General features: G+C 36.6%; 1 protein-coding gene and 1 pseudogene across 5 annotated transcripts in view; both read left to right on the top strand.

Moving 5' to 3' along the window:
• Positions 1–23,630, top strand: part of HERC4 (HECT and RLD domain containing E3 ubiquitin protein ligase 4) — a 132,175-nt gene that overhangs the window by 54,329 nt on the left and 54,216 nt on the right. For all 5 annotated transcript variants that reach the window (XR_003519386.2, XM_027591197.2, XM_035724145.1 and 2 more), the window contains 3 exons: positions 7,554–7,714; positions 21,941–22,017; positions 22,297–22,421. Coding sequence is in view for 4 of the 5 variants with exons in the window: in XM_027591197.2 (XP_027446998.1) it covers positions 7,554–7,714; positions 21,941–22,017; positions 22,297–22,421 (363 nt within the window). In the remaining variant the exon portion in view is untranslated. The remainder of the gene's footprint in view (positions 1–7,553; positions 7,715–21,940; positions 22,018–22,296; positions 22,422–23,630) is intronic.
• On the top strand, positions 23,283–23,401 carry LOC113924030 (annotated as a pseudogene).

Genomic DNA, 23,630 nt, shown 5'->3' with positions numbered 1-23,630 from the left:
AGTCTAATAATATATATTGAGGATTGTCCCCTTGTTTTCTGTTTATTTGAAATAGAACCACTTTGGAAGTTAGTAGACCTTGTCATTTAAAGCCATCTGCGCCTGGTATTTTATTTTTTGGAATTTTAAAAAACATTCTTCAGTTTCTTTATAAGGCAGCTTTTAAATTTTTTCTTGAGTCAGTTATTTGTAAGTTAAATTTTTCCATTTTTGCTTAAATTTTAAACATATTAATGTAAAGTTTCCAATGTCTGTATTGGCCTGTTGCTCTGTGCAAACAATTATGCCAGTGACCTATATTAAGAAATGTTTGTCTCTTACTCTGTGGATCGTTCTGAGACAGTTCTTCTTTGGGCCATGGGTTAGCTGGAGCGGCTCTTATTTTTGCTGCACATTGCAGCTGGTTCAAGATGCATGTCCATTAAGGGAGACTTTGCTCAGTCTGTGGCTAAGAGGGGTGGCTTTGTTACTTGTCTCATTTCAGGCCAGAGTGACAGTGGCTACCTTTGGGTATTTTATTCTCTTGGGAATAACACCTGTACATGTACATCTCAAGCTTCTGATTGTATCACATTTACTAAATTCCTATTGACCAAAGCAAATTACAATTACATGGCCAAACCTAAGGTTAAGGTAGGGGAATACATGCTGCTTATCTCCCATCAGGCTGTAACAGGACTGTGTATATTTAATACTACAGGATAGTAAAGAAATGGGATTACTATTTCAGTATACCACAGATGCACAGATCTTAAGGTTTTTTTTTTTTTTAATGTTTGTAGGCTCTGTAGTGATCTCCTTTTTTTTTTCTTTTTTGAAGTTGGTAAATTATCCTTTCTTTCCTGATTTCTTTTTTAAAACCTGTGTTTTCCAGAGAAACCTCTGGAAAATTTATCAATTTTTCATTTCATACCTTTCGGTCTTCATTCAGTGGTGGGATGCAGTGTTCTGTATATGCCCAGTATGTAAAATTTTTCTAACAATGTTCAGATCTTCTATATGGTGTTTTTTTGTTGTTGTTGTTTGTTTTGCTTGATCATTTTTAATCAGTTAACAATAAATATTATACTGTCTCACACTGATTATTTTCAGTTTCTTCTTGTAGATCTAACAATTTTTTATTTTGAGGCTATCTTGATTCTTGAGTGCATAAAATTCCAGTTTTATCTCTCCTTGGTGAATTGAACTTTTCATTATCGACCTCTAAACCTCTAGTAAAATATATGTATATATTAAAAAAATTTTTTTTTAAAGTCGGTTCCATGCCCAGTGTGGAGCCCAGTACAGGGCTTGAACTCATGACCCTGAGATCAAGACCTGAGCTGAGATCAGGATTTGGATGCTTAACTGACTAAGCCACCCAGGCACCCCAATACTTTTGATTTTTTAAAGTCTCTTTTATCTGATGTTAATAGAGCTATATCTGCTAATATATTTTTCCTATTTTGTCTGTTATATTCATTCTTTACATATTTGTTCATACATATTCTTTTACTTTGTCTTCCTGCACATTCTAGATGAATATCATGTAAACAGTATTAAGTTGGATCTTTAAAAATGTAGTCTGGCAAATTTGCCATTTGCAACATGGATGGATCTAGAGGGTATAATGCTAAGTGAAATAGAGAAAGACAAATACCTTATGATTTCACTCATATGTTAAGAAACAAAACAAATGAACAAAGGGAAGAAAAAAACAAAAAAGCAGACTGAAATATAGAGAACAAACTGGTGATTGCCAGAGGGAGGGTGAGTGGGGGAATGGTGAAATAAGTGAGGAGGATTAAGAGTACATTTATCATGATAAGCAATGAGTAATGTGTACAGTTCTTGAATCACTATATTGTACACCTGAAACTAATATAACACTGTATGTTAACCATACAGGAATTATAATTTTAAAAAACATAAACTTTAAAAAAATAAGAATTATTGAATCATTATATTTTACACCTGAAACTACTGTAACACTGTATGTTAATTATACTTGAATTAAAAAAAAAAATCCACTTTGGCAATTTTGTTTTTTAAGTGGACCATTCTGTTTGTTTTATAATTACTGATATGTTTGCACTTAAACCTGCCGTAATATTTGTACTGTTTTTGCCCTCTATTTTTAATGTTTCATTTTTTTTCTTTTCTGTTTTGCTTTTCTTTAGATTGATAATTTTTTAAGTTAGTTTAATTCCCTTTACTTGTTTGGAAACTATACCTTCCTTTTTAGTTGTTACATTAAACATAAACAGAAATAACATATATCCTTAATTTATATTAATAAATACCTTTCTCTTTTTCTGGGCAATATAAGGACTTCCATTTACCTTTCCCATCTTTTCATTCTCTATATGTATTAAACTTCACAAAAACATTGCTTCATATAGTCAAGGTACATTTAGAAATACCTGTATATTTACTACCTTTTTTTTTTTTTCCACTCTTCATATTTTCTAATTCCTTTTGTCTGAACACCCTTTGGAATTTTCTTTGAGTAGATCTACAGACTCTTATGTATCTAAAAAATGTTTTATTTTACCTTCATTCTTAAATGATATTCGGTTATAGAATTCTAGCTTGGTATAATTACTTTCAGTTCTATGAAGATAATATTCTGTTGTCTTTTGGCTTTGGTTGTTGTGAAGAAGCCAGCTATTAATCAGTATGTTGCTCTTTTGAAGGTAATGTGTTTCTTTTTTATCTTTCTCCAGTTTTGATTTCATTTGTCGAAGTATGATTTCCTCATTCTCTCATGGGCTTCTTGAATCTGTGGAATAATATCTTTGATCAGTTATAGGGGATTCTAAGCTATTATCTCTTTAGATATAGCTTCTCCTTTCTTCATGGGACTCTGGATGTGTATTGAATCTTCTCCCTCTGCCTTGTAGCCTTATTCTTCATTTTCTACATTTTTGACCCTCTTTGGTGCTTTCTTGATTGTTTTTATGATTTGTATTTTAGCCTATTCTTATGCTATATCAGTATTTCATTAAACCTATCCTTCAAGACCTTGATTTTAGTTATTTTGACTTCTTAGTACTCGTCTTTCTGACTGGTTCTTTTTAAAATCTGACATTTTTTTTCTTTAGTGTTTCCAGTTGTCTGTCAGTTTTCACGCTTGATGGGCGCCTGGGTGGCTCAGATGGTTAAGCGTCTGCCTTCAGCTCAGGTCAGGATCCTAGAGTCCTGGGATCGGGTCCCGCATCGGGCTCTCTGCTCCTTGGGAGCCTGCTTCTCCCTCTGCCTCTCTCTCTCTGTCTCTCATGAATAAATAAAATCTTTAAAAAAAAAAATTTTTTTTCACGCTTGGCTTTTATTTCTTGGACACTAAAAAACTATTGAACATAGTTGTTCTACACTCTTGTGTTTGATAATTCCAATATCTGAAATCTTTAGGATCTATTTCTATTTCTTTTTTTCTGCTAAATTGTGTTCATGGTGCCCTGTTTCTTTGTATGCCAGTTTTGTGTGCTTGACCATGTATTTGAAAAATTATGGGAGTGATTTGACAAAAGCTTTCCCTTCCTTTTCCCATATATGGACTAGAATTTATCGTAAAAAGTAAATGAAAGCTCATCGTATATATGAGCCAGGGGTGCTTCTATTGTAATTTTGTTTATACTGTTAAAGTTATACATGAATATATGTTCCCAAAATTTAGAGAGTTTATCTTTTCTTGTTTATCTACTTCATGCATAATTCATTAAAAGACTATAAAGCAATATTTTATTTATTTACTTTTTAAAGATTTATTTATTTGAGAGAGAGAGAGAGAGAGCTTGTGCATGCACGTGGTGGGGAGGGGCAGAGGGAGAGAATCCCCGGCAGACTCCTTGCTGAGTGTGTAGCCCAACGCGGGGCTCAGTCTCACAACCTTGAGATCATGACCTCAATACTCAACTGACTGTGTTTAACCAGGTGCCCCTAAAAAGCAATATTTTAAAATAACTTTTTTCAGGTGAAATACTTCATCAGTCCCTTGTGAAATATCACAGGTGATTTAATGTTACCTAATTTTGTAATCCTTAACAAGTAGAATGATTGGGATAGTTATTCTTAGCTTTATGAGCTCAGTTCTTTTTATTAATTTAATTAATTTATTCAACTATTGTATTGGGGAAAAATTTTCAGTTATATATTGATTAAGATGTAAGGATTTATCTGTAAAGGGAATGTAGGTAGATAAATGGTATCTTGGCCAGTTTTACTTCCAGGTAGTCAGTACAATAAGATCTATTAACTTCCTTATGGAATAATTGCCGAAAGCCTCCCAAAGGAAGCAGCTGAGGAACACCAGAAATGTGAATCCTTCAAGGTGATGATCCAAAAGTAAAAGGTTCAAATTCTAGTGGTATAATATCATAGTGTTTTTGAGGTATTATATCAAATCTAGGACTTAGGATGGTTGTTTATTTAGTGGCTCTTAACTCTGACTTCATGCTGTTTATCTTCTGGAGAGCTTTTAGAAAGGTATATTATTGGGGCAGCTGGGTGGCTCAGTCATTAAGCATCTGCCTTCTGCTCAGGTCATGATCCCAGGGTCCTGGATCAAGCCCCGCATCGGGCTCCCTGCTCAGCGGGAAGCCTGCTTTTCTCTCTCCCACTCCCTCTGCTTGTGTTCCCTCTCTCGCTGTGTCTCTCTCTCTGTCAAAAAAATAAATAAAATATTTTTAAAAATGTATATTATTGCCTAGGTTAACCCCTAGGTGATTCCAATATGCAGCAAGGTTTAAGAACCACTCCTTTGGTATACCATTTTGAGGAGGAGTTTAGTGAACTAGTATTGCAATAATTTTTAAGCTGTATGTTCTTTCGAGATATCACAGTGGTTGCTTCCTGAAGGAGGCAGACTGGGCAATGTTAACCCCTTCTTCAAGCATAGCAGTTTTTCTGTTTTATATGCTAGGATTCCATTTAACATTTCATTTGTTAAAAGAGTTTCCTTGGTTAAAAAATTCTGATTTCCCTTGGCTCAAAGGTAAAATGGTTCTTAGATTTTACTTAGATTTTCAGTAATATGGCAGACTAGATAACTTGAAAACACTTTGATTCAAAACACCTTTTTAAATAACAGGTTAGTTTGCCAGAAACTAAAGGGAATGCCGCAGGGCAAAAACAAAGAAATCTGAAAGCTATTGGTGTCTGTCTGAACGGACTTTGGAGGTGCCCTGAAAGAATTTGCCTGTGTAGGTAATATATTAATTAGCCTATATTGCTAATCAAACCACCCTGAAACTTAGTGGCTTAAACAGGTTGTTTTTTTTTTTTTATTTTGCTGATAGTTCTTTGATTCGGTAATTTGGGCTAGGCTTAGCTGGGCAGTTCTCATCTTAGCTGGACTCAGTTCATCAGCTGATTATCTGGCTAGGGGCTGGGTCGTTTGTCATGGTCATAGCTGGGACAGCTTGTCTCTGCTCCAGGTTATTTGTCATCCTTTACACGCTAATTTTGGATTGGTCTCAAGCTAGTAGAACAGAGTTCTAAAGAGAGAGAGGGAAAGAATGCAAAGCCACTTGTAAGGCATAATGTCAGATCAGATACACTGTTATTTCTGCTGCATTCTGTATTCAAAGCAAGCCACAGGTTAGAGCCCAGGTTTAAGACATGGAGAAATAGATTCCCCATCTTTTTTTTTTTTTTAAGATTTTATTTATTTATTTGATAGAGCACGGGCGGGCGGGGGGGGGGCGCGGTGGGAAGCAGCAGGCAGAGGGAGAGGGAGAAGCAGGGTCCCCGCTCAGGGGGCTCCATCCCAGGACCCTGGGATCATGACCTGAGCTGAAAGCAGACACTTAGCCGACTGAGCCACCCAGGTGCCCCAGTAGATTCCCCATCTTGATGGAAACAGCTGCAGAAGTCCTATTGTAAGCATAATGGGTATAGAGAGAGGAATAATTTTGGCTCTTTTGATAAACAGTATACCATAGAGGGCAAAGGAGTTTAGGAGAGGAGATGAGACCTGAGAACTGATAGAAGCATTAGTGAGGCCTGAGAAACCATCTCCTCTCAATAAAACCACATCATGGAAAGGGTTCACCATGAAATATTCCCTTGCTAGCATAAGGAGACTTTTCTGTCCTTGGTCTAGTTTTGAGTTTGAATCTCCTCTGAGAATCTGTAACCACAGGACTACTGTAAGGTGGGTTTGGGGCTTGTCAAAGTCACCCTGGGTTGGTGTGTATGTATTAAATTTCACAATGTAAAATGGGTTTTAAATGAAAAACAGGGTGGCAGATTTGGGGTAAAAAAAACTTCTAGAAATGGGATAAAAATTTCATCATTAAAATTTAAAATAAAGTGGGTAATTAAAACAGCAGGTTAGACACACTGCTAAAAAGAAAAGTATGATTTGAAAAACAGATCGAGGGAAGTTACCCACAAAGGGGCACAGATATAAAAGAGAGATTAAAACACAGGTAGGATATATTGGGTAGGTAGGATATATTGGGAAGTTGCAACATTTGTATAATACTGTCAAGGAGAAAATAATTGAATAAATGTGAGAGAGACAGTATTTATAGAAATAACACTTAAGAATTTGCCGGACTTGATTGAAGCCATAAAACCTGAGATTGAGGAACACAAGGCCTGAGCTGGATAATCATCTTCAACCCAAACATATAAGGTTCTTAAAAATACAGTGGTGAAACATCAGAGGGAGTTGCATAGGTTCACTGATTAGTGGGTTTTTTCAGCTTCAGTTCTGCAGTTTCTTAGATTTGCTTCCACTCTGCTACCTCCAAAGGAGTCTGGGTACATAGATATAAGGATCAGTTTCTTTAGAAGAAAGGATACGTTGTTTCATTTTATATATTTATGCATTGTTTTATTATACACACATACACACACACACCCCCCTCAATCTTCTGATTGGTCCTGGATTACTTGCCCAGTTCTTACTGTAAAACTTTTGATTGGTGTCCAAAGGTGGGTTGTCATAGATCCTTTAGGCTAGAATGTTACAGGGAAGGGAAGGGAACTTGGACAGTATAGTTAGATGCTACCTCTTGTGCTGAATCATCTCTTATAAGGGATTCCACTATAGGTCTGGGCCTTTCTAAATTTGGACATTTGTGGAAATTTTCTGGGTAGAGAATTCATTCAGTGTAGAGTAAGACTTTTTTTTTTAACCTTTAAATTTTTATTGTTATGTTAATCACCATACATTACATCATTAGTTTTTGATGTAGTGTTCCATGATTCATTGTTTGTGTATAACATCCAGTGCTCCATGCAGAACGTGCCCTCTTTAATACCCATCACCAGGCTAACCCATCCCCCCACCCCCCTCCCCTCTAGAACCCTCTGTTTGTTTTTCAGAGTCCATCGTCTCTCCATGGTTCGTCTCCTTTGACTTACTCCCCTTCATTCTTCCCCTCCTGCTATCTTCTTTTAGAGTAAGACTTTTAATAACTAATTTGTACAGAACATTTTAGAACTGTAATAGTTCTGTTAATGTATTTTTGAAGACAAATTATCAGTTAATATTTGTGTGCTTTTCTAAATGTAAATTGTTTGGAAGGTAACAGAGTCTGAGATTTTCTATCATTTTACTCTAGGCAGCACACTTCTGCTTTTGTTCCTTCATCAGGACGAATTTATTCTTTTGGACTTGGTGGTAATGGGCAGCTAGGAACTGGTTCAACAAGCAACAGGAAAAGTCCTTTCACTGTGAAAGGAAATTGGTTCCCTTATAATGGGCAGTGTCCACCAGATACTGGTAAGTTTTATTATATTAAAGCTTTGCTACACACATTAAAGTTGTTGAAATGTTGCTCTTAAATGATGAAGTTTTCTGTGTTTGAAATGAAATAATTCCAAAATAAGTTGTTTAATGAAAATACCAAGATACAGAATAGTGTATACATTTGCTTAGTTTGTTTATACTTGCTTATTTATGCATAAGGAAACTCATGATAAAGTAGAAAAATGGTTTCAGAGGGCTGAGCGTATGGGAACTGGGTGGTGGCTCAATGCCAGTGGGCAGGAGTATTTTTGTTTTGTGTGAAATACACATAACATAAAATTTATGAACTTAACCATTTAAGGTGTACAATTCGGTAGTGTTCAGTACATTCCCATTGTTGCACAACCAGTCTCCAGAACTCTTTTCATCTTACAAAACTAGAACTCTGTATTCATTAAACAGCAACTCTGCATTCACTCCTCCCACGGCTGGCAAACACCATTCTACATTTGGTCTCTATGTATTTGACTTGGCTCTGGGTACTCATGTAAGTGGAATCATACAGTATTTGTCTTTTTGTGACTGACTGACTTCATAAATTTAGCATAATGGCCTTAAGGTTTATCCATGTTGTAGCATGTGTTAGGATTTCCTTCCTTTTTAAGGCTGAATAACATTTTATTGTACATATATACATTTTATCTGCTCACCTGTTGGTGGACACTTGGATTGTTTCCACCTTTTGTGACTGTTGTGAGTCATGTAAACATGGGTGTACAGATATCTCTTGAAGACCCTGCTTTCAGTTTACTTGGGTGTATACAGGACTTTAAAATACATGACAGTTTCTTTCTTTTTGAAATTTGAATCAGATGAATATATTACCTATTTAAAGTATTAAATTTTTTAAATTTGCTTTTACATGCCTACTGCTTTAGCCACATCTGTGATTTATTTTTATTTTCTAGTATTTTTTCAGTAGATCTGGTTATTTTTTCATTGGTATTAATTTACTGAAGAGTTTGAAATATTTGAATGCTGTTTTCTCATTTACTTTTTTAACATGCTGCAACTAAAATATGCTTTTTGGGGCGCCTGGGTGACTCAGTCGGTTAAGTGTCTGCCTTGCGGCTCAGATCATGATCCTGGAGTCCCAGGACTGAGCCTTGCATCAGGCTCCCTGCTCAGCAGAGAGCCTGCTTCTCTCTCTGCCCCCACCCCACTCGTGCTCTCTCGCTCTCTTTCAAATAAATAAAATCTTTTTTAAAAAAAGATAAAATATGCTTTTAAAAATGTTTCCTTTATCATTCTAAACTGTTCCTCAGAATTTTCTTCTTCTTCATTTTATTGTGTCTGATATCCTTAGGGATTTTTCTTTGAATTGTGAGGACTAGGGTCTGTCAAGATTTTATTCAGTGATGAGCATACTTTGAAGGTTGATATTTGAAAAGGTCCATAACTTTTTATCAATGACCTTGAAGATTTTTTTATTTTTTTGGTAACGAAAAAGGCTATTCTCAGTTATGCTTTTATTTAGCAAAGGTCAGCAGATGATACTATTTTTTCTTGTTTTTGTTTCATTTTGTATTTAGTATATGCCTTCATTTTCTTCCAGTCACTCTTAGGTTTAGAACATGCATTTATTTTAGTAATACTGTTCTTGTGTACTTAGTGGCATGTTGGTATTTTATTATATTAGTTTCTTCCATGAAGAGCACTGTTAATAACATAACAAAGAGATTTTGTAATTTAAAGCAGCACGAATATTGTAAGGAATCATGTATTTCTGTTTGTAAAGTTTAGTCACTTAGGGGTGCATTTTTTTACCCTTGAAACTGTACCTTGAGATCATTTGCTTTCAAATGGGAAAGGAAATGGAATTTTAAAATTAGTTATTTTGCTACGATTTAGTTTCATCAGAAGTTTGTCGATTCACAGTAGTCAAAAGGTGTGAACAACTCGAGTGTCCCATCAACAGATGAATGGATAAAAAAATGTGATATGTGCGTGTAATTGAAAATTAGCCATAAAAAGGCATAAAATTTTGATACATGGTACAACATGGTTGAACCTTGCAAATATTATGCTAAGTCAAAAGAGCCAGACACAAAAGGACAATATATCATAGGACTGTTCTTATGTGAGGTATCTAGAACAGTCAGATGTATAGAGACAGAAAGATAGTGGTTACCAGGGACTTGGGGAAGGGGAGAACAGAGGAGTTGTGTAATGGGTACAGAATTTCTGATTGGATCTTTAGGTCTAAAATGAGTCTGTTAGAGGCGGCATGTAGATGGGTCTTGGTTTTTTATCCATTCTGATACCCTATGTCTTTTGATTAGAGCATTTAGCCCATTTACATTCAGAGTCATCACTGAAAGATACGAATTTAGTGCCATTGTGTTATCTGTAAAGTTGGTGTTTCTGATGATGTTCTCCATTCCTTTCTAGTTTTTGTTGCTTTTGTTTTTTTCCCCAGAGTCTCCCTTACTATTTCTTGCAAGGCTGGTTTAGTGGTCAGTGAACTCCTTTAGTTTTTGTTTGTCTGGGAAGCTCTTCATCTCTCCTCCTATTCTGAATGACAGCCTTGCAGAATAAAGCATTCTTGGCTGCATATTTTTCCTGTTCAGCACTTTAAATATATCCTGTCATTCTCTTCTGGCCTGCCAGGTTACTGTGGACAAATCTGCTGTGATCCTGATCTGTCTCCCCTTGTAGGTTAAGGACTTTTTTTTCCCTTGCTGCTTTCAGGATTCTTTCCTTGTCTGTGTATTTTGTGAATTTGACTGTGATATCTCTGGTGATGGCTGGCTTTGTTGAATTTAATGGGAGTTCTCCATGCTTCTTGGATTTTAATGTCTGTGTCCTTCCCCAGATTACTTAAGGGGAAATGTTCAGCTATAATTTGCTCAAATAAACCTTCTGCCTCTTTTTCTCTCTCTTCATCGTTCTGGGACTCATGATATGAATGTTATTAACGTTTTAATAAATCAGAGTTCCCTAAGTCTACCTTTGCGATCCATCATCTTTGTTTCCCTCTTCTTTTCAGCTTTATTATTTTCCATAATTTTATTTTCAATATCACTGATTCCTCTGCTTCGTCTGTCCTCATTGTTACGGCATCCATTTGGGTTTGCATCTCATTTATAGCATTTTTAATTTCAGCTTGACTAGCTTTTAGCTCTTTTATCTCTGCAGTAAGGGATTCTCTGGTGTCTTCTATGCTTTTTTCAAGTCCAGCTAATATCCTTATAATTGTTTTAAATTCTAGTTCAGACATCTTACTTATATTTGTATTGATTAAATCCCTGGTCATCATTTCTTCCTGTTCTTCCTTTTGGGATGAATAAATAAAAAAAAAAAGATAAAGCAAAATAAAATAAAAATTTTAAATTTAAAAAATAAAGGAAGCTAGGTGTGTTTTGGTGTGCTTGTTAAGAGAAGCTTGATACTAAATTAAAAAAAAAATAGAAAATTAAAAAAATAAAAGAATTGCTCTTTCTGTATCCAAAAATACAAAACCAGTATCACCTCGGGCACCTGGGTGGCAGATGGTTGGGCGTCTGCCTTCGGCTCAGGTCATGATCCCAGGGTCCTGGGATCGAGTCCCGCATCGGGCTCCCTGCTGCTTGGGAGCCTGCTTCTCCCTCTGCCTCTCTCTCTCTGTCTCTCATGAATAAATAAATAAAATCTTAAAACAACAACAACAAAAAAAAAACCAATGTCACCTCTACCAAATGCACTCCCAGCAGGGGGAACCGTTTCTCCCTGTGCAACCCAGGAGATCCTCAGACTGTTCTGCCTGCTCCTATGGCCCCGGCTGCTTCCCTCCTGGAGCGCTGCCAGACAACCCTGGCTATGGCACTGACCTCCAAAACTTCAAACTCTGCACTCTGCTGTTTATAAAAAACTGGCAGTGTTGAAACCCTCTCCTTTCTTCTAGTCAGTGGTTTTGGGGAACAGTTTTCTTGTACAGTCCTCTGTGTGTTTTCACTTCTAACCCCCACCCCCACCCCAAACTCTTTCTCCCTCCCCTTGTCTCTCACTACCCACTCCACCACTAGGCCTCCCTCCCCTGTGCAGCGCCAGGGGCCTTTTTCTCCCATGAATCAACTCTCCACAGTTCCTACCTTCCATTGGTCATTTTTTCTGTTTATAGATGTGCAGTAAAATGGGAAATTTTATGTATATTTTACCACAAATTATATATATATGTGTGTGTGTCATATATATAATGGTTGATAGTTACTTTGCACTATATTAAGGCTGTGTAGGATAAAAACTAGTTAAATGTGAATTTAAATTTTTTTGAGTTTTATTTATTTCAGAGAGAGAGAAAGTGTGGGGAGGGGCAGAGGGAGTCTTCAAACAGACTCCCTGCTGAGCACGGAGCCTGACACAGGGGTTGATCTCATGACCCATGAGATCATGACATAAGCCGAAACCAAGAGAGTCAGATGTTCAACCAACTGAGCCACCCAGTCGCCCCATTAAATGTGAATTTAATTTGCTCAGTCCCTTCAGAGGTGAAGCCCATGGCCCCCACCATAAATCACATTGTTCTGATGTGGCCTCAAGCTCACAGGTAAACAAAAACATTCTTAACAGGATATTCCAGACTTTGGGATTATGCCCTTGGAGCTTGGCATAGGGCAGACCTTTCTTTAGAATGTATAAAGTTTGGACAACTGTGTTAGTGTTCTAGGGCTGCTGTAACAAAATACCACAAACTGAGTAGCTTGAACGACACAAATTTATTGACTCAGTTCTGGAGGCTAGAAATCCAAGAAAAAGCAGGGTTTCTTCTTCTTTTTTTTTTTTTTAAAGATTTTATTTACTTATTTGAGAGAGAGCATGCACAAGCAGGGTTGTAACAAAATACCACAAACTGAGTAGCTTGAACAACACAAATTTATTGACTCAGTTCTGGAGGCTAGAAATCCAAGAAAAAGCAGGGTTTCTTCTTTTTTTTTTTTTTTAAGATTTTATTTACTTATTTGAGAGAGAGCATGCACAAGCAGGATTGGGTGGGGAGGGGCAGAGAGAGAGAGGGAGAAGCAGAGAGTCCAACATGAGATCATGATCTGAGCCAAAAACACTTAGCCATTTGCACCACCCAGGCACCGCAGGATTACTTTCTTCTGAGGACTGTAAGGGAGCCTCTGTTCCATGTGTCTCTGCTAGCCTCTGGTGGTTTGCTGGCAATCTTTGGCATTTCCTGGCTAGTAGATCACTGCCTTCATCTTCACATGGCGTTCTCTCTCTGTGTGGATCTGTGTCCAGATTTATACCTTTTGACCCTCGTCACCCATCTTGTCCACCCTCCCACCCGCCTTACCTCTGGCAACCACCGATTTGGTCCCTATATCTGTGAGCTTTTTTTTTTCTAAGATTCCACATAGAAGTGAGATCATACAGTATTTGCTTTCCTCTGACTTACTTCACTTACCCTAATACCTTCAAGGTTCATACATGTTGTAACAAATGGCAAGATTTCCTTCTTTTTTATGACTAAATAATATTCCTGTGTGTGTGTGTGTGTGTATCACGTTTTCTTTAACCATGCATCTATCAGTGGACGCTTAGGTTACTTCCATGTCTTAGGTATTGTAAATAATGCTGCAGGGAACATGGGGGTGCATATATATTCTCAAGTTGTTTTTTTTTTTTTCATTTTCTTTGGATAAATACACAGAAGTAGAATTGCTGGATTTCATGGTAGTTCTATTTTTAATTTTTTAAGGAATCTTCATACCATTTTCTATAGTGGTTGTACTAATTTACATTCCCACCAACAGTGCACAAAGGTTCTCTTTACTCCACATTTTCACCAGCACTTGTTATTTCTTGTGTTTTTTATAATAGCCAGTCTTACAGGTGATATCTCAGTGTGGTTTTGATTTGCTTTTCTTTGATGTTGAGCACCTTTTCATATACCTGTTGGTCATCTGTATGTCCTCCTTGGAGAAATGTTTATTCAGATCCTCCATCCATTTTTAATCAGATTATTTGCCTTTTTGCTCTTGAGTTTTATGAGTTCTTTATTTATTTTGGATATTAATCCCTTATCAAATATATCATTTGCAAATATCGTCTTCCATTCCACAGGTTGCCTTTTCATTTTGTTGATGGTTTCCTTTGCTGTGCAGAAGCTTTTTAGTTTTTCTTGTCTTTGCTTTTGGTGTCAAACCCAAAAAATCATCTCTAAGATTGATGTCAACTACTGCCTGTGTTTTTTCCAGGAGTTTTATGATTTCAGGTCATTACGTTCAAGTCTTTAATCTGTTTTGAGTTAGTGTTTATGGGGTAAGATAGTTGTCCAATTTTATTCTTTTGCATATTGGCTGTCCAGGTTTTCCAACACCATCTATTAAAGAGATTGTCCTTTTCTCATTGTATATTCTTGGCTCCTATGTCATAAATTGACCATATATTTGTGGGTTTATTTCTGGCTTCTCTATTCTGTTCCATTGATCTAAGTGTCTGTTTTTATGCTGATGCCATACTGTTTTGATTATTAGAGCTTTGTAATATAGTTCAACCCTGCCCTAGCTCTTGGTTGTCTCTCAGACCTTTGTGATTGTCCAAGCAGTCTTTTATTTTTTGTGGCTCCCACTAATTGAGGGTGTGCCAAGGCCTGTGGGTGTCCCAAATGGGAGGATCTCAGGCAGCACCTAGATTCAGGCTAATTGGAAGCCAGACTCTCAGGCAGCAGCTTTTAAAGTATGCAAATATATACGGTCCTTTGGGACCACATGTGAAAGTCCCACTAGCCACCAGAGAGCCTAGAGGGGTCCCCTGGGCAGTAGCCATGAAAATCAGGACACTAGACAATGGTCCAAGCTCCACTCCAGGAGATAGCAGTGACTTGTAGTAATGCAGAGGGACAGGGCAAAGAAGGCATCTGCTAGCCCTAGTCCCCAGAGATCACCTTAGTAAGTTGATAGATGTATGCTAAACCAGAAGCCTGCCCCTAAGGTCGAAGCTCCAGGACATGCAAGTAGGCCTTTTTCACAGGAAGACTGGGGATGTATTTCAGTCTGCTGTTTGTGCTGTGACTGGGGGTTGGTAGCCAGCCAAGAACTGTCTCTTTGATTTTTACAGCTCATGGGAACCCTGTCCCAGGAATGCAAGTCCCTCAGTCCACCAGAACCAGGCAATCAGGGGGTATCCACTAGGTGGCAGCCACAAAAACCAGGGCCAGATGTGTCTACATTTCCCCTGAGGGGAGATAATGGTGCTCTGGAGTGTGGCAGAGGGAGAGCACAGGATAAGGCCCTCCTTCTGAGGTCTCTGGGGAGGATTATAGTAGGCCCTTAGACCTGTGTTTAATTAGAAGCCTGCCTCCTAGGCCACAGCTACAAAGATAAGCTAATGGTAGACTCTCACAGAAAGATTGGGCATCTTCATCTCTTGTCTCTAGCTGTACCCTAGTGGTGGTAGCTGTTTAAGAACTTTTTTCTGTTGATTACAGTCCTATGAGACCTGTGAGCATAAACCCCACTGGCCCCCAGAGCACCTAGAGGTGCTTCCTGGGCAGCAGCCACAAAAACTGGGGTGCCAGACCAGGGTACAAGCTCCTCTCCAGGAGATACTGGCAAGCTGAAGTGAGGCAGAGGGAAATACCATTTTAAATGTTTCATTTCAACTTAACAAAGCAGAATTTACAAAATTGTTGTGAATTAGATATCTTTAGAAGAAGGACAAATAGTTCCCTTATATATCCAAAAAACAGCTTTAAAACAAAATTAAACATTATTCTAAACAGATAACCACAATAAATTTTTCTTCATCAGTTCATTCATTCCAGTGTAAGGTGTTCTAATAAGAAATTTCATAAAACTACTTAAGTAGCAACTTTAAAAAAATTATGAGTAATTCTAATGCAGTCCATGGGTATGTTGGCATGCAAAGCACATTTCTTTTTTTTTAATAATTTTTTATTGTTATGTTAATCACCATACATTACATCATTAGTTTTTGATATAGTGTTCCATGAGCAAAACACATTTCTAAAGACGATGATTAAGCTTGTTCTTAAAGAGGACAGTGACTCTTAACATCTGACTCACAAATATAGAGAACTCTTAACTTTTTATAGATGAAAAAATGTTGAGATATAACATGATAATCCTGAGACCTAATAGGTCTAGGAATAGACTAATAGACCAGGAATAACACTAAGAATATCAAGTGAAGAGATTCAGTAAGTTAGACATCAGTATTTTTTATAAGACTTTGTGGGTAAGTCTGAAATACATCCCATTTGCAAACCAAGGAGATAACTAGATGTGAATTAAAGCGGTGAGAATATACCACAAAACGTTTAAAATAACAAATAATAATTGAAAATAGGACCAGAACTTTGATAAATATAGGAAAATAACAATTTCATAAGAGTTTTGAATAGTGTTTTACTTCATATTTAAACATACAGAAAACAAGGATATTGACAAATCCCCAGGGACTTCCCATAAGACAAACAATTTTTGAAATGTTTATATTAATTACATTTTACCATATAAATTTAACTTCGGGAAGATTAAGTATCTTTTCTGATTTGACAACTCTTCCCATGCAACTCTTGAAATAGTAACACATCAAACAAACCTGATTATTTCTCGCATCTCTTCTTGTATAATAAAAGAACAACCTTTATAATTCTCCAAGGCCTGTCTGGAAAATCTCAAAGATATTTTCGTAAAAGGTATCTTAGAAGCTTTATTTTTCTGTACTTAGGATATGATTTTGCTAATCGTGTTCATTTGCTAGAGCTGCCATAAAAAATACCACAAGCTGGGTGGCTTAAAGAACAGAAATTTATTTTCTCACAGTTCTGGAGGCTAGAAGTCCATGATCAAGGTGTCATGTCAGGAGTTTGGTTTCTTCTGAGGCCTCTCTCCTTGGCTAGCGATGGCTGCCTTTTTCTGTGTCCTCACATGGCCTTTTCTCTGTGTATGCATTGCTGATGTCTTTTCCTCTTAAAATAAGGACACCAGGTACCCTAACAGCTTCATTTTACCTTCATCACCTCTTTAAAGGCTCTATCTGTAAATACAGTTATATTCTCAGTTACTGGGGTTAAGACTTCAACATATGAATTTTGGGGAAACAATTGAATCCATAACAGGAAGGCAAAAATCAAAGAAAGAGAGGAAATTTGAACTCTTTATTAAGATACAACTATTAGATGCTAGAAACAATACTTGGTTACCTATTTTATCAAAGTCACAGTAAAAGATTTCAAAATAAATGTAGAGGGTAATGAGATTGAAAAGAACTTTTAGCTCTTTCAAAACTGAGGAACATTTGTTTTTTTTCCCCCTTAATGAAAGACAATGAAGTCAACAAAGTATCGAAGATTATTCTAATAAGACAGAATTTTTGCTGTCTAGCAGATTACACAAAAAGTAAAGAATAACATTTTATATCATAGGTGAAGGCATTAGTCATTAAACCATAGGAGCACACCCTTCAAAATTAAATGAAATTTGCTAAGATGTTAACACATTTTATAGCTTCTTTTCAGAGTCAAATATAAACCAAGCAAATAAAATTCACTTGCTCCATTGTCTTCATTTATGTTCTTTCATACTCTAAAGCAAACAGACTTGCTTCAGGATAGTGGTGTTGTCTCAGAAGGTTCATGAAATCAAAATGGCTTTCGTATTAATACTAAGATGTTATATTTGTTAACATGTAGTACATTCATTATTGCTCATCTTTAAATGAGTCAGTATTTTAAAATTTTTGTAGTTTTAGGGGTGCTGGGTGACTCGGTCAAGCATCCAACCCTTGATTTTAGCTCAAGTCATGATCTCAGGGTCCTGGAATCGAGCCCTGCATTGGGCTCCACGCTCAGTGGGGAATCTACTTGAAGGTCCCCCTGCTGTTCTCCCAGCTCTGCGTGCTTCTTCTCTCTCTAAAATAAATAAATCTTTAAAAAAAAGGGGGGGTGGGGCACCTGGGTGGCTTAGTTGGTTAAGTGTCTGCTTTCTGCGCAGGTCCTGATCCCAGGGTCCTGGGATTGAACCTGCATTGGGCTCCATGCTCATTGGGGAGCCTGCCTCTCCCTCTGCCACGCCCCCTGCTTGTATGTATGCTCTCTTTCTCTCTCTGGCAAATAAATAAAATCTTCATCAAAAAATTATTTATTTATTGAGAGAGAGAGAGCACAAGCAGGGGGAGCGGCAGGCAGAGGGAGAAGCAGACTCCCCGCCGAGCAAGGAGCCTGATGTGGGACTCGATCCCAGGACCCCAGGGTCATGACCTGAGCCAAAGGCAGACACTTAATTGACTGAGCCACCCAGGAGTCCCTAAAATCTTAAAAAAAAAAAAAAAAAAGAACACGTACATTGTTCTATCTCTGTCAGTACTGCTCCTAAATAGAAGTACAATTTACAGAATAGTAAGTAGCTCAGTAACACCTTTCGGCAATTCCTGAAGGATGCTGTAATCAGGGCTTAGTATTGGTAGGCAGGGAGCCCTGTTTCAAAGTCTTAACAATTTTTTCTTACAATGTAAAAAGTATTTTGTAAAGAGCAAGGAGAACGTGAAATAGCCCTCCTAGATATGACAATATGTACTATATAAAACTATAACAAATCAGATTACTGGTATGTATATAGATATTCAGATCATTAGAATTTAATGGAAAGTCCAGGGGAAGGGAAATTCCATGTAGGTATTGTATATAATATTTATATTACACCCTATATGTGTGTGTGTGTGTGTGTGTATACATATACACACACACGTACCCTATATGAGGTATATTATACCTTATATAAGAATATAATATTCTATAAGGTGTATATATGACTTACATTGTATATAAGTTTTATTTCAAATTCAAACTCTAGTTGCTTGGTAATCGTTCTTGGAGATATATATTCTCAAGGACTTTGAGAGAACACTTTGGTAGAGAAGAGTGTCAGAATTTTTTAGCATTGTGGTTATAGGTGGAAGAGATAGTGCCTTTTCATAACTTTAAAACAAGGCATCACTAATCTGAGAAGGGAGAATTACTCAGCACATGAAAATTGGGGAGAAAAGGTCAGTTTAGATCCTAACCTGAGTTATATATATAACCTAATAGTTTATAACACTAAGGTATAAAGGATTAAAGAATTAAATGTTTAAAAGTTCTTAAGAAAATAATTCTCTGATTCAAACATGGGAAAAGCCTTGGGGCTCCTGGCTGCCTCAGTTGAAAGAGCATGTGACTCTTGGTATCGAGGTTGTGAGTTGGATCCCCACGTTGGGTGTAGAGATTACTTAAAAAAAAAAAAATACACACATGAAATGGGAAAGCCTCTCTCAGCATTATGGCAATGAAAGTCTTTATAAAGGAAGAGATAAATACATTTGATTAAATGGAAAAACAAATCTGTGAGTCAAAATTAAATATTTAAGAAAAATTGTTGTAGCAAATACAGCCTAGGATTAATTAGCCTGAATATCCAAAGTGCTCATACATATTGGTGAGAAAAACAGGGAGACACCTAATAAATAAATAAGACAAACATTAACACACTTAATAGTTAAAGGAAATTAATGGAAATGCTCAAAGAGGAAATTCATGTTACTAAAACTCACGCAAAAATTATTACTCTCTTGGAGCACCTGGGTGGCTCAGTCAGTCTTGATTTTGGCTCAGGTCATGGTCTCGGGGTTGTGAGATCAGCCCCGTGTGAGGCTCCACGCTTGGCGGGAAGTCTGCTGAGATTCTCTCCCCCTCCTCCTGCTCATGCACTCTCTTTTTCTCTAAATAAATAAATCTTTAAGAAAAATTATTATTGGGGCGCCTGGGTGGCTCAGTCGGTTAAGTGTCTGCCTTTGGCTCAGGTCATGATCCCAGGGTTCTGGGATCGAGCCCCAGTGGAGAGCCTGCTTCTCCCTCTCCCTCTGCTTGCCGCTTTGCCTACTTGTGCTCTCTCTCTCTGTCAAATAAATAAATAAAATATTTTAAAAAATAAAGAAAAATTATTATCCTCTTTAGTATCAAAGAAATGCAGGTTTAAAAGGCAAGAGCAAATGAAAAGATCAAGAGTTAATTTTTTCCTATTACAGGGTAACAAACTCTGTAGTTTGGGAAGCTAATGGGCCAGCTACAAGATGAGGAAGTAATGTGTAATGTTTGCATATCATCATTTTTCAACCCACAATGAATTAATAGTCTAAGCACTGAGCGTCAGTGGTTCCTAACATTGCAGAAAGGAACCCAGCCACACATTATGTGCTTCCTGATGGAAGAACAGCCCCCACTACCACCTTGTAATAGTTGTGTTAAAACTATCAGACTTTAATTAAAGCCTTTCTAGATCCAACTACCAATTTACAGGAAGTACAGAAGACCAAGAAAAATGTGAGGAGAAACCTCGAGGATACAATTAGCAAAATTCAGTCTGCAAGAAGCTGTATAAAACAGATAACTAGATTATGTAAACTTTTTGGAGTAGTGATTAAAAGGAAATTAAGAAAAATAATTTTTGGTACCTTCCTCATATTCCCAAGAAACCTATTCATGTGCTGTACTCATCCTTCTTGATTATTTATAGAGAGCAGAATCACATTTTAGGGATAAATGAATAACATCCTGCTAAATCTTTTAAGGAAGCGAACGATTTCATTTAGATTTGTGGAAATGATGTAGAGAAAAGATTTTAAGTGGAATCATTAGTTTATTTAATATTTTAGATTTACCCATTTAATCTATTCTTAAAAGTTATTTTTGATCTAGAGCATTCTTGGTACTTGTGAAAAATTTAGTCGTGTTAATGTTCTGAACTCTGAGGTTCTTAGTATGTTCTAAGCTAGGTATATATTGCTTCATATTATATATTGATGTTAACAAATGTTTAATGAGTTCTTTTGCAAATAAAACATTGTGCTTGGTAGTAAGGAATAATCAAGGAAATTAAGATGTGGTCCTTCCTTAAGAATGTATAATTCTGTAGCAGCCATGGTCACAAATGTTACAAGGTAAAGAACTAGTAAACTAAAGGGTGGTGTGGGGGTCAGGAGTAGGATGACAGAAATGTGTTATATTTGGAAACAATGAGCCTTAGGTTACAGTATTGGGCTTTGATGTGTTGGTATGTGATACCTCTGAGTACTAGCCAAGCAGTACTCTCCCCCACTCCCCGCAGTACTTTTGATAATAGATACTCCTTCCATTTTGAGAAGCAAAAAAAAAGAAAGGAAGATGCATCAAATATCTTTTTGAAAAAGAACGTTATTGTCTTAATTTTACGGCTACTAAATATGCTTATTAATTTTTTTGGACTGGATTTTTTTTTTTTTTAAGGTTTCTTTTTTCGAGAGAGAGAGGGGTGGGGGGAGGTACAGAGGGGGAGTCTTAAGCAGAAGCTGACTCCCACTGAGAGCAGAGCACAGAGACTGACATAGGGCTCGAGATCACAACCTGAACGGAAACCTAGAGTAGTCGGGGCTTAACTGACTGTGTCACCCAGGCGGTGAATTTGGGTTTTATTGATAAAATAGTTATCAATGAAGAGCTCTGTGTGTCATCTTACTTTTGTACAGCTATATTAAAAGAAAATAATTTTGCATTATCAAGTATTTTACTCAGGAAGTTTTAACATTTACTTGTTTGTTTTCATTATTTTAAAAAAATGAATATTCTGTTTTTTTTTAACACAACATTGTTGCCTCCCTCATTTTTTTTTTTTTGAAGATTTTATTTATTTGACAGAGAGACAGCGAGAGAGGGAACACAAGCAGGGGGAGTGGGAGATGGAGAAGCAGGCCTCCCGCGGAGCAGGGAGCCTGATGCGGGGCTCGATCCCATGACCCTGGGATCATGACCTGAGCCGAAGGCAGATGCTGAACAACTGAGCCACCCAGGCGCCCCCAAAAAATGAATATTCTTAATTTTTATTTTCTTCTGAGCTGTCTTTTATACCCTTCATTCACTTTTACGTCATCTTCAGTTTAAAGTAAAATATATTGAGATAAAAAAGACAGACTAGAAAACACCACCTTTTTGTGTAAGCCAGAAGAAAGACTTGGCAAACTTACCAAGTGCTGTTTATGCTTATGGAATTATTCAATGTGTATCACTTGGTCAATCTCATTTCCATAGTAATCAAAATATTCCAAGTCATTTTATATCATTGAAAGCTGAATGGGAGGTCTAATTGAGTTAGATTATTAAGAGAAAATCCAGTAGCATATTTGATGCTCTGAAAATGTCATATAAATCTTGAATTTCTTTACATCTTATTTTTATTACAGATTCTGAAGAATATTTCTGTGTGAAAAGAATTTTCTCAGGGGGAGATCAAAGCTTTTCACATTATTCTAATCGCCAGGTAAGAGTAGTCATACAAATAATTACTGAGCTCAAATAACTTTGAAGAATTTTTAAAGCCCATATTAATGTTCTTTGTATGTTACAAAGTAATTGCCTTAAATTTTTTTGCCCCCAAGTCTACAGAATTTTTCTGATCTAGTTGATAAGTATTGTTTCAGGTATTTAGTAGAGATATATTCTGTTAAAAAAAAAACCTAAATACATAGTGGAGACATGCCTTGGTTTAAGTTATATATATATATCTTCTTTCCTGATAATCTACTTATTTTAAATTTAGAACTGTGGACCACCAGATGACTTTAGATGTCCTGATCCTTCGAAGCAGATCTGGACTGTGAATGAAGCTCTAATTCAAAAATGGCTGAGCTACCCCTCTGGAAGGTTGCCTGTGGAGATAGCCAAGTAAGAAAAACATTTTACCTACATAACACAAACACAACCTTTTACCTACATGGTAGTGCTATCTTGTACTTAGAAGTAAAAATACTTAGAAGTTTTTATTTTAATAAATATTTTATTAATATCACTCACCAAAAAAAAAAAATCATACATAAGTTTAAATGTCTAGAATTTCTATAATAATGGATATTTTAAGAGATCTCATTTGAATTTATATATGTTGTAATTCTTTCATATACATAATATTAAATGATAAAATATTAAACACAATCACTTTAGGATTGCATTTAAAATAATGTTACTTCTTAGCTTCCTAGTGTTCACTGTCTTTTAACTTTTATACTCCCTAAAAGACTTAAGTATTAAATCTTTCTTGAATATTTTGCTTATAGATGAACTTGTTTAGTAGTTAAGAGTTTTCTGTTACTGCAGGTAGCATTGGTTTTGGGGATGAGGGACTAGATCTGAGAAGCTGTTTTTTAATTATAGATTGTTTTCCCAAATTAAAATTTTTCTTAAAAGCCAAAGAGTGGACTTCAAAAAAAAAAAAAAACATCCTACGTTAGATTTACCATCATGTAGGGGCGCCTGGGTGGCTCAGTTGGTTAAGCGACTGCCTTCGGCTCAGGTCATGATCCTGGAGTCCCGGGATCGAGTCCCGCATCGGGCTCCCTGCTCAGCAGGGAGTCTGCTTCTCCCTCTGACCCTCTTCCCTCTCGTGCTCTCTCTCATTCTCTCTCTCTCTCAAATAAATAAATAAAATCTTTAAAAAAAAAAAAAAAGATTTACCATCATGTATAATTAAGAAAATTAAATGTATATGTTTATGTAAAAAAAATGTTTTTTTAACAACATCAGATTTGTGTCTGTGGTCATACCATCCTGAATGCCCCTGATCTCTTTTGATTTTGGAAGCTGAGCAGGGTCGGGCCTGGTTAGTACTTGGATGGGAGACCGCCTGGGAATACTGGGTGCTGTAGGCTTTAAAAAAAAAAGAAGGAACGAACATAGGATTAGTCTGATGAATTTGAGAAAGTCTAGGGTAAGCAGTATTACTTTAATCCTTAGTAATTTAGTAATTTATAAAATTTTGATTTATACTGGTTGAGTATTGGTTAGAGGAGTGCTCTGTGGCATTAAATATTATATTAAATATTTTGATTAAAAAATGTGAACAGTAGATTTCTCATTTTGTGATTTGGGGATTTTTAA

The sequence above is a fragment of the Zalophus californianus genome, chromosome 15 (assembly GCF_009762305.2).
Source record: "Zalophus californianus isolate mZalCal1 chromosome 15, mZalCal1.pri.v2, whole genome shotgun sequence".
Taxonomy (NCBI): Eukaryota; Metazoa; Chordata; class Mammalia; order Carnivora; family Otariidae; genus Zalophus; species Zalophus californianus.
Note: the sequence above shows the minus strand (reverse complement) of the source record. Positions and strands in the feature narration are given on the sequence as shown.